The sequence below is a fragment of the Oncorhynchus tshawytscha genome, linkage group LG11, assembly GCF_018296145.1.
Source record: "Oncorhynchus tshawytscha isolate Ot180627B linkage group LG11, Otsh_v2.0, whole genome shotgun sequence".
In the NCBI taxonomy this organism is placed as follows: domain Eukaryota; kingdom Metazoa; phylum Chordata; class Actinopteri; order Salmoniformes; family Salmonidae; genus Oncorhynchus; species Oncorhynchus tshawytscha.
The window spans coordinates 33024650-33038597 of record NC_056439.1 but is presented as its reverse complement, the minus strand read 5'-3'; the positions used below and the strand labels follow the sequence as shown (position 1 = coordinate 33038597).

Here is a 13948-nt window from a genome sequence, read left to right as displayed (position 1 = left end):
TGACGAACAGTTCTTGTGCTGATTTGCTTCCAGAGGCAGTTTGGAACTTGGTAGTGATTTTTATGCACTATGTGCTTCAGCACTTCGCGGTCCCATTCTGTGAGCTTGTGTGGCCTACCATTTTGCGGCTGAGCCAATGTTGCTCCTAGACATTTCCACTTCACAGTAACAGCACTTACAGCTGACCGGGGCAGCTCTAGCAGGGCAGAAATTGACAAACTGACTTGTTGGAAAGGTGGCATCCAATAACGGTGCCACGTTGAAAGTCACTGAGCTCTTCAGTAACGCCATTCTACTGCCAATGTTTGTTTATGGAGATTGCATGGCTGTGTGCTCAATTTTATACACCTGTCAGCAATGGGTGTGGTTGAAATAGCCAAATCCACCAATTGGAAGGGTTGTCCACATACTTTTGTGTGTATAGTGTATCTTGGCAGGGGCATTTCTAGACAATAAATCTTTGATAGAAACATGGATGGCTCATGTATATTTCAATACAGCCATGATGATGATGATACTGATGAAGAATACATCTTGAAATCGAAAGTATCGACAATAGTGATGAGGTAGTAGTCAGCAGGACGCTGCATGCTGTACTTTATTTTGAACTGCTGTAACTCGGCAACCTACTGTATACTGTCCAGTAACCATTGGCATTGATATACTGTATATATATATATATATATATATATGTATATATATATATATATATATACACACACACAGTATATATACACAGTATATATACACCTTATACTGTATAGACCCAGTTTGAATGTAAGACTTGTTATTTGCATTCTAGAGGAGCCTAAATACAACTGAAAGCATTGAAGGGAGGTGCCTGGAGTTTACGTTGCATTGTATTGGGTGTGAATTTTGGATCACTACAAAAAGCTTATTGTAAAGTTTTTCTGCTAAACTGTCTGATCTGTTTCATCTGTACTTGTCCATACAAGCGCTTGTATTTTACAGTAGAGCAATGAAAATATAGTTCTGATAGTTATTTTTGATAAGAATAATTTTTTAATAATATGGAAATATTAATCCAATTGTCCAAAATCTTGGTAAAAGCATGCTTACAGCATGGTTTCAGTCAGAATTGGTCCCCGTTGTATTGCACAACAGTAAAATAGTTCAAGTTACATGGTCACCCCCTAAAGTGGAGCCTGTTAAGTAGACAGCAGCTAGTTCAAGTTGGATTATTAGGTGCTGGGGTGTGTAGTCATCCTCCATTAAGTGACCAATCAGGCTGCAGTAAAATAGGGTGCTGCAGGATTAACACTGGTCAATGATATCACAAGCAGAGTAGCAACCATCCCGTCTACAATGTCAGGGATTCGTTTGATCACAGTTTCATATTGTGACAGCACCAACATGTATCACATCACATTAATCACGTCAGTAGTATACTCATCCCCCTCCCATCACATTCTCTCCCATGCAGAACAAGAACAGCATGAGTCTACAGTACTGAACTACAGTGCCCAGCATGCACCATGGAGGTCGACCTACCTACACACTGGGAGCATGGGGGCCCTCTCGTCACTTTCCCACCGAGATCACACCTTGTTCAGACACACCATGGGACTGGTGCTACCCTTTGAAACATGCTGACACTTTGTAGCCTGCATGGCTTCTCACAAGAGGAGCACCTTGGGGAGTGATTTGCTGTCTTTAAGGATGCCTGTCTGTCTCCTGGTCTGTTGAGAGGTGTTACACCACAGCTACTGTGTCAACATGGGGTCAAGCAGCGTTCCACGTGTCTACTGTACTCCTGGAGGGAGGCAGAGCAGGCAGGCAGCTACAGCAATAACCTCCTTCTGGGTTAAAAATACCCCCAGTCAGCGTGAAGCGCTAGCTACCAACACATCACTGCACCTGCCATTCACCTCAGTTTGGCTGTAGCTCCATAAAGACAGTCCCAGCTATAAAAAGACAGGCCGCTTCTAAAATGCTGCTAGCAGATGCTGGACACCTTGCTCCCTGTTTGGAAGGACTCTGCCACGGTCTTAAAGGACCCAAAATAGAGCATTTGACACATGGGCCTCTGATTGTTTGAACATGGAATCTTCTGGACTTCTGCCACTCGGCAGTAATCCTTTGATACCCCCGCCCCCAAACCCACTCATCATCTTTCACCCTGCCCAGATGAGGTCATTCACTCAGTTGCCAAGAGGCAATTTCCATTGGCTTGAACAATCACCAAATGTGGGGTTTACAGAGGAGAAACACTACAGTGCAACAGGTGAGTGGTGCGTCCATTGCCAGGACTCACACTCACACACAAATGGGAGGGCATGGTCTTCTAGCGACAGACAGACAGACAGAGACAGACAGACAGACAGACAGACAGACAGACAGACAGACAGACAGACAGACAGACAGACAGACAGACAGACAGACAGACAGACACAGACAGACAGACAGACAGACAGACAGACAGACAGACAGCAGTGTAGTGAAGCAGATGATATAGGAGGTTTAACATGACTTGTCCACGGCACGGCTCCCTTTATTGCTGAGTTACTACAGAATAAGACGACTGACTACCTGGCTACGCTAGTTTGGTTAAACATGTCATGTGACCAGTTTATCTTCTTCCTGTCTGAGACCAATCCACATCACACAGCTCACTGCTCTGAAGAGGTATATTCAAGGACATTTAGATCAGTAGAGCTCACATTTAGGTAACACTTTCTGTTCTTTCTTTCTTTTCAAAGAAGGAGAAAGAGAGAAAAATGGCCGTCGGCTTCACCAGACATAACTGTACACTCAGCCAATCATTATTAATAAATATATACATGTCCTGGTCAAGTCCAGGAGGTGAAACAACTGTCTAACAAGTGAGTCATAGTGGTTGACTCAACTGTATATTCTGACTAGAAATAAAACCATGTTAATTAATAGCCTGTAATTATTCCTTCTGAAGATATAGAGGGGGAGATCCTTCACATACAGTATGACCACAGACCATAAACAAAACAAAATTATTACTGTACATAGTATTTCTAATATATTTTAAATGAATCTGCATCATTTTACATTTATACTTTTAACCAAGTTTAGCATTTGTTCTTCTTTATTTGTATTTGTTTTATTTTTGAAATGTCTTGGGTTCAAGGGGCAAAGCGCGAGAGAGGTCAGTCACAGTCACAGGTCAGTCAGTCTCCTGTCACAGTCAGCAGGGTGTTCCTCTCCTGTCCTGAGTCCCCTCTCTCCATGTCCTTCTGTCTGCATCACCTGCTCCTCCATCAGACCTTGGCTTCCAGCATCTCCAGGAAGAGTTTGTGCATGGGCACCTTGCCCTGAACCTTGATGCTGTAAAAGTGCTGCACGGCCTTGGTGGCAGTCTGACGCAGCAGGGGCAGGGTCATGAGCAGCTTGCCTGCCCGCCGGGGGTCCTCCTGATGCTGGCTGCTCTCATAGTCCTGCAGGGCCTCATGGAGCGCATCCTGGAGCTTCTGCACTGCCTCCACGTCCTCTATATGCATGGAGTCTGGAGAGGAGAGGGAAAGAAACGGTCAGTGAGAGGGGGCTCTTCAACATGAGTCATGTTAACATCTTCAGGGATACAATGACAACACAAACCAGTGCTTGATTTAATGCAATGTAAAATAGTTCTGTAAATAGTAACACATCAAAACTTTGCAGAATACAGTGCACATTTCCAATGCAATGAGAGCTGAGCGAGGCTGATGAACACAGCAGGAATTCCATTTTTGCTAAAGTAAAACATGGCTGGGTGTGTACTAGTGATCAGCTATTAGACACGTTATCGGCATAATTCACACTGCGACAAGATAAACAATAGAACGTAAAGAAAAACACAAAGCTTAATGTATTTTTTTTGCCAGGTGGCCTTGGTTTGATTTTCGTATGGCCTTTGACCAACGAGACTGAAAATCCATATAATGCAGCAGTCTCCTGCAGCACACAATGGAATGAATAGCAGCCAACCCCCAGTGAATGAATACATATTAAACACCTCACTGTTCCAAAAGACAGCTCCGGAATAGATTGTTTTCTTATAAACACTCCATCAGGGAATTGGATGGTGTAAACTAGCTTCAATAAAGAAATAATACTTCCTTCACATTTTCATTCATTTCCTCCCTCTTCTCTCACAGACACATGTGGAACAACACATGAGTGGAATGAAAGTAAACACTATTGTACATTTGATTAAATAATCACTGGAATGTTAGTGCTTTAGCTTGCTGGAAACCATATTTTGACTGATGATTGATTGATCGATCAAACAAAACAAATTATATTAACTCCAATTGAACTAGTGTAACTACATGTATGTACTGTAGGTCTACTGTAACAGTGTAACTACATGTATGCACTGTAGGTCTACTGTAACAGTGTAACTACATGTATGTACTGTAGGTCTACTGTAAGAGTGTAACTACATGTTTGTACTGTAGGTCTACTGTAAGAGTGTAACTACATGTTTGTACTGTAGGTCTACTGTAACAATGAAACTACATGTATGTACTGTAGGTCTACTGTAACAGTGTAACTACATGTATGTACTGTAGGTCTACTGTAACAGTGTAACTACATGTATGCACTGTAGGTCTACTGTAACAGTGTAACTCATGTATGTACTGTAGGTCTACTGTAAGAGTGTAACTACATGTTTGTACTGTAGGTCTACTGTAAGAGTGTAACTACATGTTTGTACTGTAGGTCTACTGTAACAGTGTAACTACATGTATGCACTGTAGGTCTACTGTAACAGTGTAACTACATGTATGTACTGTAGGTCTACTGTAACAGTGTAACTACATGTATGCACTGTAGGTCTACTGTAACAGTGTAACTACATGTATGTACTGTAGGTCTACTGTAAGAGTGTAACTACATGTTTGTACTGTAGGTCTACTGTAAGAGTGTAACTACATGTTTGTACTGTAGGTCTACTGTAACAATGAAACTACATCAACAACAACCATGTGTACAGTATCATACTGACTCTGTAGCCCATATCCTCCCTGACCTTTCAGTCTCAGAGGAGGGTTCTCTCTCTGACTCATTGCAGTCTCTCCCTGTCTGATGTGCTGTGGTGTATTGCATTGTTCAAGGATACTCTTACGGTATGTACAGAATGCTGTAACACTCCCTTTTCATATTCTCTCTCTCTCTCTCTCTCTCTCTCTCTCTCTCTCTCAAGGATGCACTGGGCTTGTGGTTAACCAGTGTCTGGCACTTATGAGACAGTGTGTCATTGCTTGACTCATATCACCTTGGCAGTGCATATTTCACCACGCGGGACAATAAAAGGCAAAACAGATTTCAGACTTCGTCCCAAATTCATTGACTGGAACAACTATATTCCCAAGACCTTGAGACATTTCTCACCCTGACGCTTTCCAATCCACAGCGGTAAAATGAAGTAGGTCGTTTTGGAAAGTGAATGAGCAGTTGAGCAGGGGGGTGGGGGGGGATATGAGCAGATGGGGGGGCAGAATAGAAGAACAAAAGGGAAATTCACCAGGAAGTCAGAGAGTATCGTAACTCCTCTTTGCGTCATACAGGATTAGTCAATGATAAACAGCATATTAGGTAATATGTACAAGTCAATGCCCAGACAAATTATTAGCAATTAAATGCATTTTAATTACTGTGATAAAATAATACAACCAATAAACGTATCAAAAACATAAGTGAGTATATGTGTGTGTGTACATGTGTGCTTCAGCACATGCATGACATTTTTGCCATTAAACTCATCTAATGCCAAGAATGAGTGAGCAGTGGACAAAGGTCTCGGGGTGAAGTGCAGGCAAGAAGGAAGGAATGAAAGAAAGAGCTAGAGACCAGATGAGAAAGAAAAGAGAGCAATAGACAAAGAGAGAGATGGAGATATGGAGAGAGAGACAGAGAAGGAGGAGTTGGAGATATGGAGAGAGAGACAGAGAGGGAGAAGGAGATATGGAGAGAGAGAGACAGAGAGGGAGATATGGAGCGAGAGAGACAGAGAGGAAGAAGGAGATGGAGATATGGAGAGAGAGAGACAGAGAGAGGGAGATATGGAGCGAGAGAGACAGAGAGGAAGAAGGAGATGGAGATATGGAGAGAGAGACAGAGAGGGAGATATGGAGCGAGAGAGACAGAGAGGAAGAAGGAGATAGAGATATGGAGAGAGAGAGACAGAGAGAGGGAGATATGGAGCGAGAGAGACAGAGAGGAAGAAGGAGATGGAGATATGGAGCGAGAGAGACAGAGAGGGGGAGATGGAGATACAGAGAGAGAGTGAGATGGAGATATGGAGAGAGAGAGAGCGAGGGAGAGCATGCAGCATGTAGGCTATGGAGGAGGGGATAGGCTTAAAAAAACTACTTTGAAGAAACAATTTCCTTGCAATCCATCAGAGAGCCCAAGTCGATCCGATTGATAAACTGCTAATTACAAAATCAATCGCTATGAATTTTCACAGCTGTCAGACAGAGGGGCTCCCGGGAGAGTGATCTCACAGAGACCTTGTTCAAACGTTCCGGACGCCTCCTCCCTACCCCGACACCCGGCCTCCCTCCCTCCCTCACCCGCACCCACCCCCCAACAAAGCTCTGTTGTCTGAAAGCAAAGCAAAGCAAAGCCCACCGTCAGCGTTTTCATTTTTCAGCCAGACAAAAGAAGAGAAAGCGTGCCCGTGGCCCAGCCAGGCATTGATCAGAGAGGGACAGGCTCTGCCTACTCAAAAGCAGCCTGTCGATACGAGTGTACCGTCTTCGCATTGGAACAAACAAGCCCCATCACTCCCTGATACTCATTCCATTCGACTTAACACATTGTATTGACAGGCCCTGTGCTCCTAATGAAATGCTAAATTTATCTCCCATGGTTGGCGTGCCCTGCAGCTACTGTTATGGAGAATTAACCAACATAAATTATGAACAATTGTTATTATGAATAAGATAATAAGATAATATTCCAATATAAAATTAGAAACAGTTTTATGTATTTGTGCAATATAAATGGAAAATGTTTTGGTTTTGGCAAATTAATGGAAAATGTTTTGGTTTTGGCAAATTAATGAGTGTTTAAAAATATTCCTAACAAATTTTATATTTTTGTGTCACTGGCACTATAGTAATCGTTTGTTCATTTGAAATTAACTCTGGCTCAAGATTTGATACAGTATATGACAGTTTTTGAGATTAATGAAATGTGTCCTAAAATGTATAAATACTAGCTTTATTCATAAAATTACAACAAAAAGTTAAAAAGTCCAAAAAGTATTATTTTTGTCCACATGGATATATTGCTTGTGATTGCCCATTTTACAATATCATATTGGGCAATGATACTGAAAAATCAGACTCTTCAAAACATACATTTTCAGCAAAAATACAATATTACCTTAAATAATAAATGTGATTGTTTTTTAGATTGATTGTTCTCATCATATTGCATAAATTAAAAAACCTTGTAAAGAATAAAATGTCAAAATATTCACCTATTATCCCTGACTGCCGTCTTATTTATGCTACATACGGAGTCGGTGTAAATTGTCCTACCTGAGTTGGCGAGAGCGATGGCCTTGAGGGTGACAAACTCCTCCTTCTCCACCTTCAGCTTCTTGTACTTGCGTACGAGCTGCAGGATGGACACGTAGAGGTCGAGCAGGCCAGTGAGCCGCGAGTGTTCTTCGTCCATGATGTAGTCCTCTGCATACACCAGCTCGTCCTCGTAGGGCAGCGAGCGGAACACGATGCTTAGGATCAGGATCTCCATCCAGGCGCTCTGCAGTAGACTCATCTGGTCTCCCAGCGACAGCGTGGAGAAGCCTGGGGAGACAGAGGAAAACACTCTGAGAATCTCTCACCTGCAGTTATCTGCACTACAATGCAGACACTTAAAATATATTTGTTTGTTTGTGTGTGTGTGTGTGTGAGTGTGGGTGTTTCCAGCTCATGCTCTGCCCTCAAGATTAAATAGAAACAGTGAAAATACTCGAATAGGCTCTTTATATTTTCTCTTTGTTGATGATCAATGCAATTATCATCGGTAAACTATTAAATGGGGTGAACTAGTTAAGGGTGAACAATTAAATGAACATTACCACCCTGATTGTTTTAATGAAAACACTATGAAGCCAAACATGTACTGTCCACCTTCAAGGTCTTTCTCATGGACAGATCTGATCAGTAACCCAAACATGAGTTCAAAGTCTCAACCCCGACTGACTAGAGTACATGCCACGGTATGTTAGCAGCAGAGGTGTTTAATTTTAAATGCACTCTGGAAGGTCCTCTCTGAAACGGTTGTCACAGCACTCCAGTGGGCTTTACTGTAAGTGAAGACAGTAAATCGGTGCAAAGGTCTTTGAGACACAAAGCCGTCTGGTCAGCCCTTGTTTCCTGTCACACTGCTATTGGTGGGATTAGCACTGAGACAGATCCTCATTGGAGGGGTCGAGGACGTGACACACACTCAGTACCACGCTGGGTGAGTTGATAAAAAACACACACACAACACACTCATGCATGCTAGCACGCAGGCATGCATACACACTCACACTAACAGACACACACAAGTGTGGGCACACACTCACACAGCGAGGGGTCGCGTGGGTCAACACAGCCCTAAAGGCTTAAATCCTGTCCCCGTTCCTGACAAACAGCAACTGGATGAGCTGAAATGGTCTGGGTCATATAAAACTATTGTCATTTCCCCCTTCAAACACACAGGCTGCTACCTGTACATATAGATAGAATTAAACCTTTTAAAAACAACCATCCCCACAAATCCTCTGAAGATGAGGTGAGGTATTACCTGTTCCCCGTACTACCCTTTCCTCCGTACTACCCTTTCCCCGTACTACCCTTTCCCCGTACTACCCTTTCCTCCGTACTACCCTTTCCTCCGTACTACCCTTTCCCCGTACTACCCTTTCCTCCCTACTAACCTTTCCCCGTACTAACCTTTCCCCGTACTAACCTTTCCTCTGTACTACCCTTTCCCCGTACTACCCTTTTCCCCGTACTACCCTTTCCTCTGTACTACCCTTTCCTCCGTACTACCCTTTCCCCATACTAAACTTTCCTCTACTACCCTTACTACCCTTTCCCCGTACTACCCTTTCCCCGTACTACCCTTTTCCCGTACTACCCTTACCTTTAACCTTTCCCCGTACTAACCTTTCCCGTACTAACCTTTCCTCTTACCCCGTACTAACCTTTCCCCGTACTACCCTTTTTCCCGTACTACCCTTTCCCGTACTAACCTTTCCCCGTACTAACCTTTCCTCTGTACTAACCTTTAACCTTTTCCCCGTACTAACCTTTCCCCCTTTCCCCGTACTAAACTTTCCTCTGTACTACCCTTTCCCCGTACTACCCTTTCCCCGTACTACCCTTTCCCCGTAACCCTTTTCTACCCTTACCTCCGTACTACCCTTTCCCCGTACTAAGCTTTCCCCGTACTAACCTTTCCCCGTACTAACCTTTCCTCTGTACTACCCTTTCCCGTACTAACCTTTCCCCGTACTACCCTTTCCCCGTACTACTAACCTTTCCTCTGTACTAACCTTTCCCCGTACTAACCTTTCCCGTACTAACCTTTCCCGTACTAACCTTTCCTCTGTACTAACCTTTTCCCGTACTAACCTTTCCCCGTACTACCCTTTCCCCGTACTAACCTTTCCCGTACTAACCTTTCCCCGTACTAACCTTTCCTCTGTACTAACCTTTCCCCATACTAACCTTTCCCCGTACTACCCTTTCCCCGTACTACCCTTTCCCGTACTAACCTTCCCCGTACTAACCTTTCCTCTGTACTAACCTTTCCTCGTACTAACCTTTCCCGTACTAACCTTTCCCCGTACTAACCTTTCCTCGTACTAACCTTTCCCCGTACTAACCTTTCCCCGTACTAACCTTTTTACTAACCTTTCCCCGTACTACCCTTTCCCCGTACTAACCTTTCCCGTACTAACCTTTCCCCCTAACCTTTCCCGTACTAACCTTTCCCCCTAACCTTTCCTCTGTACTACCCTTTCCCCGTACTACCCTTTCCCGTACTACCCTTTCCTCTGTACTACCCTTTCCCCGTACTAACCTTTCCTCTGTACTACCCTTTCCCGTACTAACCTTTCCTCTGTACTACCCTTTCCCCGTACTACCCTTTCCTCTGTACTACCCTTTCCCGTACTACCCTTTCCCCGTACTAACCTTTCCTCTGTACTACCCTTTCCCGCACTAACTTTCCTCCGTACTACCCTTTCTCCGTACTAACCTTTCCTCTGTACTACCCTTTCCCCGTACTAACCTTTCCCCGTACTACCCTATCCTCTGTACTACCCTTTCCCCCGTACTAACCTTTCCTCTGTACTACCCTTTCCCCGTACTAACCTTTCCTCTGTACTACCCTTTCCCCGTACTACCCTTTCCTCTGTACTACCCTTTCCCCGTACTACCCTTTCCCCGTACTAACCTTTCCTCTGTACTACCCTTTCCCCGCACTAACTTTCCTCCGTACTACCCTTTCTCCGTACTAACCTTTCCTCTGTACTACCCTTTCCCCGTACTAACCTTTCCCCGTACTACCCTATCCTCTGTACTACCCTTTCCCCATACTACCCTTTCCCCGTTACCCTTTCCCCTACTACCCTTTCCCCCGTACTACCCTTTCCCCGTACTACCCTTTCCTCCGTACTACCCTTTCCCCATACTACCCTTTCCCCATACTACCCTTTCCCCGTACTACCCTTTCCCCCGTACTACCCTTTCCCTGTACTACCCTTTCCCCGTACTACCCTTTCCCCCGTACTACCCTTTCCCCGTACTACCCTTTCCCCGTACTACCCTTTTACTACCCTTTTCCCCTACTACTTGGAGCATCCCTCTCCTTACCTCCTGTCCTGGTCTAGCGTTCCCACGGGCGCCCCCATTCTGACAGCATATTAGCCCGTCGCCTGATTAAAATGATTGCTTTTACAAGTTTGCTGTTGCAATACTATCTGCTCCCAGGTTATTAGGAGGCGATAGATGACAGTATTGACACACACACACAGAGAGAGAGCAACACTGAAGGGGGTAGAAACAGAAAGAAAAAGGTAGCGAGGGAAAGAGAGAGAAAGGGGGTAGCGGAGAGTTTCATTTCCCTTATCGTAGTGATGACCACAGGAGGGAAGAGCTGGAGGATACATTCATTAACAGATTGCGATCGGAATGTGAGGGCCTTCACAATGTGAAGGGGAATCAATAGTCAGTCGAATGGAGGGTCTGATCAAACAGAGACAGGTGCAGGGCCCAGGACAGGCAGGGCAGGCCCACCCCACCCGGGTGGCCAGGGGGTCTGTGAACCACAGACAGGACCAGCACAATACAGACACTAGCCAAAACTGCTAGGAGGCACATACTAATATAATTGTAGGAGGAAGCCATGAGTGCCTTAGTGCAGGTGCCTGTGCTACTATACATCAAAATGCATTTTAAATCCTTTTTAAAGCTCTGACAAAGGCCTTCAGGCCGATACGTAAAGCTAAATAAAGAGCAGTGTGCTGGTTTCTTCATTTTTCTCATCTTATTCAATTGTTACCATTCACCTGCAACAAAGATAGCTCAGATGAGCGAGTGCCTTTTGAATTTTAAATCCTTTGCTGTGAAATGTCCCTGTCAGCACTGGAAAAGCCGTACCTTGCCATTAGCGAGATAATCTGGACTGGCCGCAAGGAAATGGTCATGCAAGTGTAGACAAGGTACAGCCTGATTTCTGCGTCAGGTTGGCATGCAATCACAGCCTAGGCTTTGTGCACCCTTTTAATGCCAAGGAGCACTCAACCGGAACACCTTGCCCTCAATGTGACAGCACATAGAAAGCACTTGTTCTAGATTTGTACAAGAGAATGCAAAATCCCTCTGTTATACCAGACACCTCTCAGCAATATGCACACACTGAACACAGCAGCCTGCAATTACGTTTGACGCTAAAAGTCCTTGAATTGAATCCGGTGTTGTGAGATGGAGAGGAGGGGTTTTCCCCCTGCTCTGTCTCTCTCTTCAGGGCCTAAATTATGGCTCCAAATGGGATCTTGTGTCGTTGACTTGCCGTTTTCCACTCAATTTAATCGAGTAATGAAGTGACTTCCAGACTCCATAGGTCACACAGCGCTCTGGCCGCCATGCTGTGAAGGCAGCCCGGTTAAGTGCTGTCGGAGTGGGTGATTTCCTCTAATGAAATATCAATATTTACATCTTCATTTCCACACCACTGCCTTGGTGGGGTTTGAGGAAACACGGCACAATATTGACCAAAACTTAGAGACCTGTCTGTGTGGTTGAAGGCCCTTTTCCACAAGGCTACCCTGGGTAAGTAGGCTAAAATAGCAGAGGGCAATAACAACATCTCTGAAATCTCTGTTGTTCATTTTGAATAAGCATGCTTTCACATACGGTATTGTGATGTTCAGGGACGATTGTGTTTTAAAGGCATCTACATTATCAATTTAAAAATGACATTACATGACAGTATATTTATTTGATCCAGTAAACACAATGGAACTTCAACATACAGTAGGTTACAGTGAATCATCTCTACTGTATCACCGTTTAACTACAGTATACCTCTTCATTACATGTGGACAAGCAGTCCTAGGAGAAATGTCATGTTGACATAGCATACTACTGTGGTCCATACTACCACACAATCACAGTCATGCGGGGGGCTGTGGACAGGGAACATGCTCTCTTCCTCGCCTCTTAACCAGACACTGAAGACCATGACTGGGTTCAACAGTAGACTAATTCACTTCATGCTTCAGCTGGTTCTCTCAATGATCCCTGTCCCTGGCTAGGCACAGTATAAAATTACACCAGTTTTGTTTGTGTTTACAATAAACACAGCCACTTGAAATGGGTTCGAAAACATTGACAAGTTTGGCTGGTCTCTCTGGTTGATAAAGGCAAATCTTGAATAGGATTTCACTGCAATATTTTGTATAATACACATATGAAAGTTATAACACAGGAATAAATGTTTTCTTTGACAGATGATTTCCCTCAGCTTTTCCTGCTCTGCTCCCTGACTTACCTATACTGGATTTAAATACAACAATATCCCTGTCCAAACAGCCCTGTTGCAGTCTCTTACCTCTGTCCTCTAAGGTGAGAATCCTATAGATGCACACATGTAGAAATATATTTAAGTTCATCTTCGGATTCTTAGCTTGTTATTCTGGATACAACTGTAAAAAGCCAATTGGGGAGAGCCAAAATCCCCATCCTCCTTATCTCCGACAGACCCCTTCACCGAGGGAGGGGGGTGAGATGGTGGCAGATCAGGCAGGCCACACCAGTGCCGGCTGCCTCTGGGTCCACCCCTCGTCAGTTTAATCAGGGTGCCATTTCATCTGCCAGAGCAGAGGACGGCCCAAAATGAAATGCTGGAGATTTCTGTTGAGCGGGAGTTCATATTCTATTAATTTATTATTGTTTCCCTCTCCCCGAGGGCCATTAGCACGGGTCATAAAAAGAGAAGTAATTACGAGGCATGGTGGCCCCCTCCAGCTGCAGCCCCCTCGTATTTCATCCTCAATCAGACTACTGAACAGACAGAGAGAGCAAGAGAGAGGGATAGAGAGAGAACAGACAGAGAGAGCGAGAGAGAGGGATAGAGAGAGAGAGATGAAGCGAGGGAGGGAGACGGAAAGAGAGAGTGAAAGGGGTGGATGGAATGAAAGAGAGAGATAGGGAGAAGATACAGAGGAATTGAGAGATAAGGAAATGAGAGAGGAAGAGAAACACAGAGAGATATACAGAGATACAGGGAGAGAGAGAGAGAGAGAAAGCGATAGAGGGAAAAGAGAGTCATTCTCGCTAGACAGGGGCTGCTACACTATATACAGTTGAAGTCGGAAGTTTACATACGCCTTAGACAAGTACATTTAAACTCAGCTTTTCACAATTCCTGACATTTCATCCTAGTAAAAATTCCCTGT

General features: G+C 44.3%; 1 protein-coding gene across 5 annotated transcripts in view; it reads right to left on the bottom strand.

Moving 5' to 3' along the window:
• Positions 1-333: 333 nt before the first annotated feature.
• LOC112233163 (steroid hormone receptor ERR2) overlaps positions 334-13948 on the bottom strand; it is a 59165-nt gene continuing 45550 nt past the window's right edge. For all 5 annotated transcript variants that reach the window (XM_024400595.2, XM_024400592.2, XM_024400594.2 and 2 more), the window contains 2 exons: positions 7527-7796; positions 334-3496 (listed from right to left, as the gene is read on the bottom strand). In XM_024400595.2, the coding sequence (XP_024256363.1) occupies positions 3252-3496; positions 7527-7796 (515 nt within the window). In that variant the 3' untranslated portion in view covers positions 334-3251. The remainder of the gene's footprint in view (positions 3497-7526; positions 7797-13948) is intronic.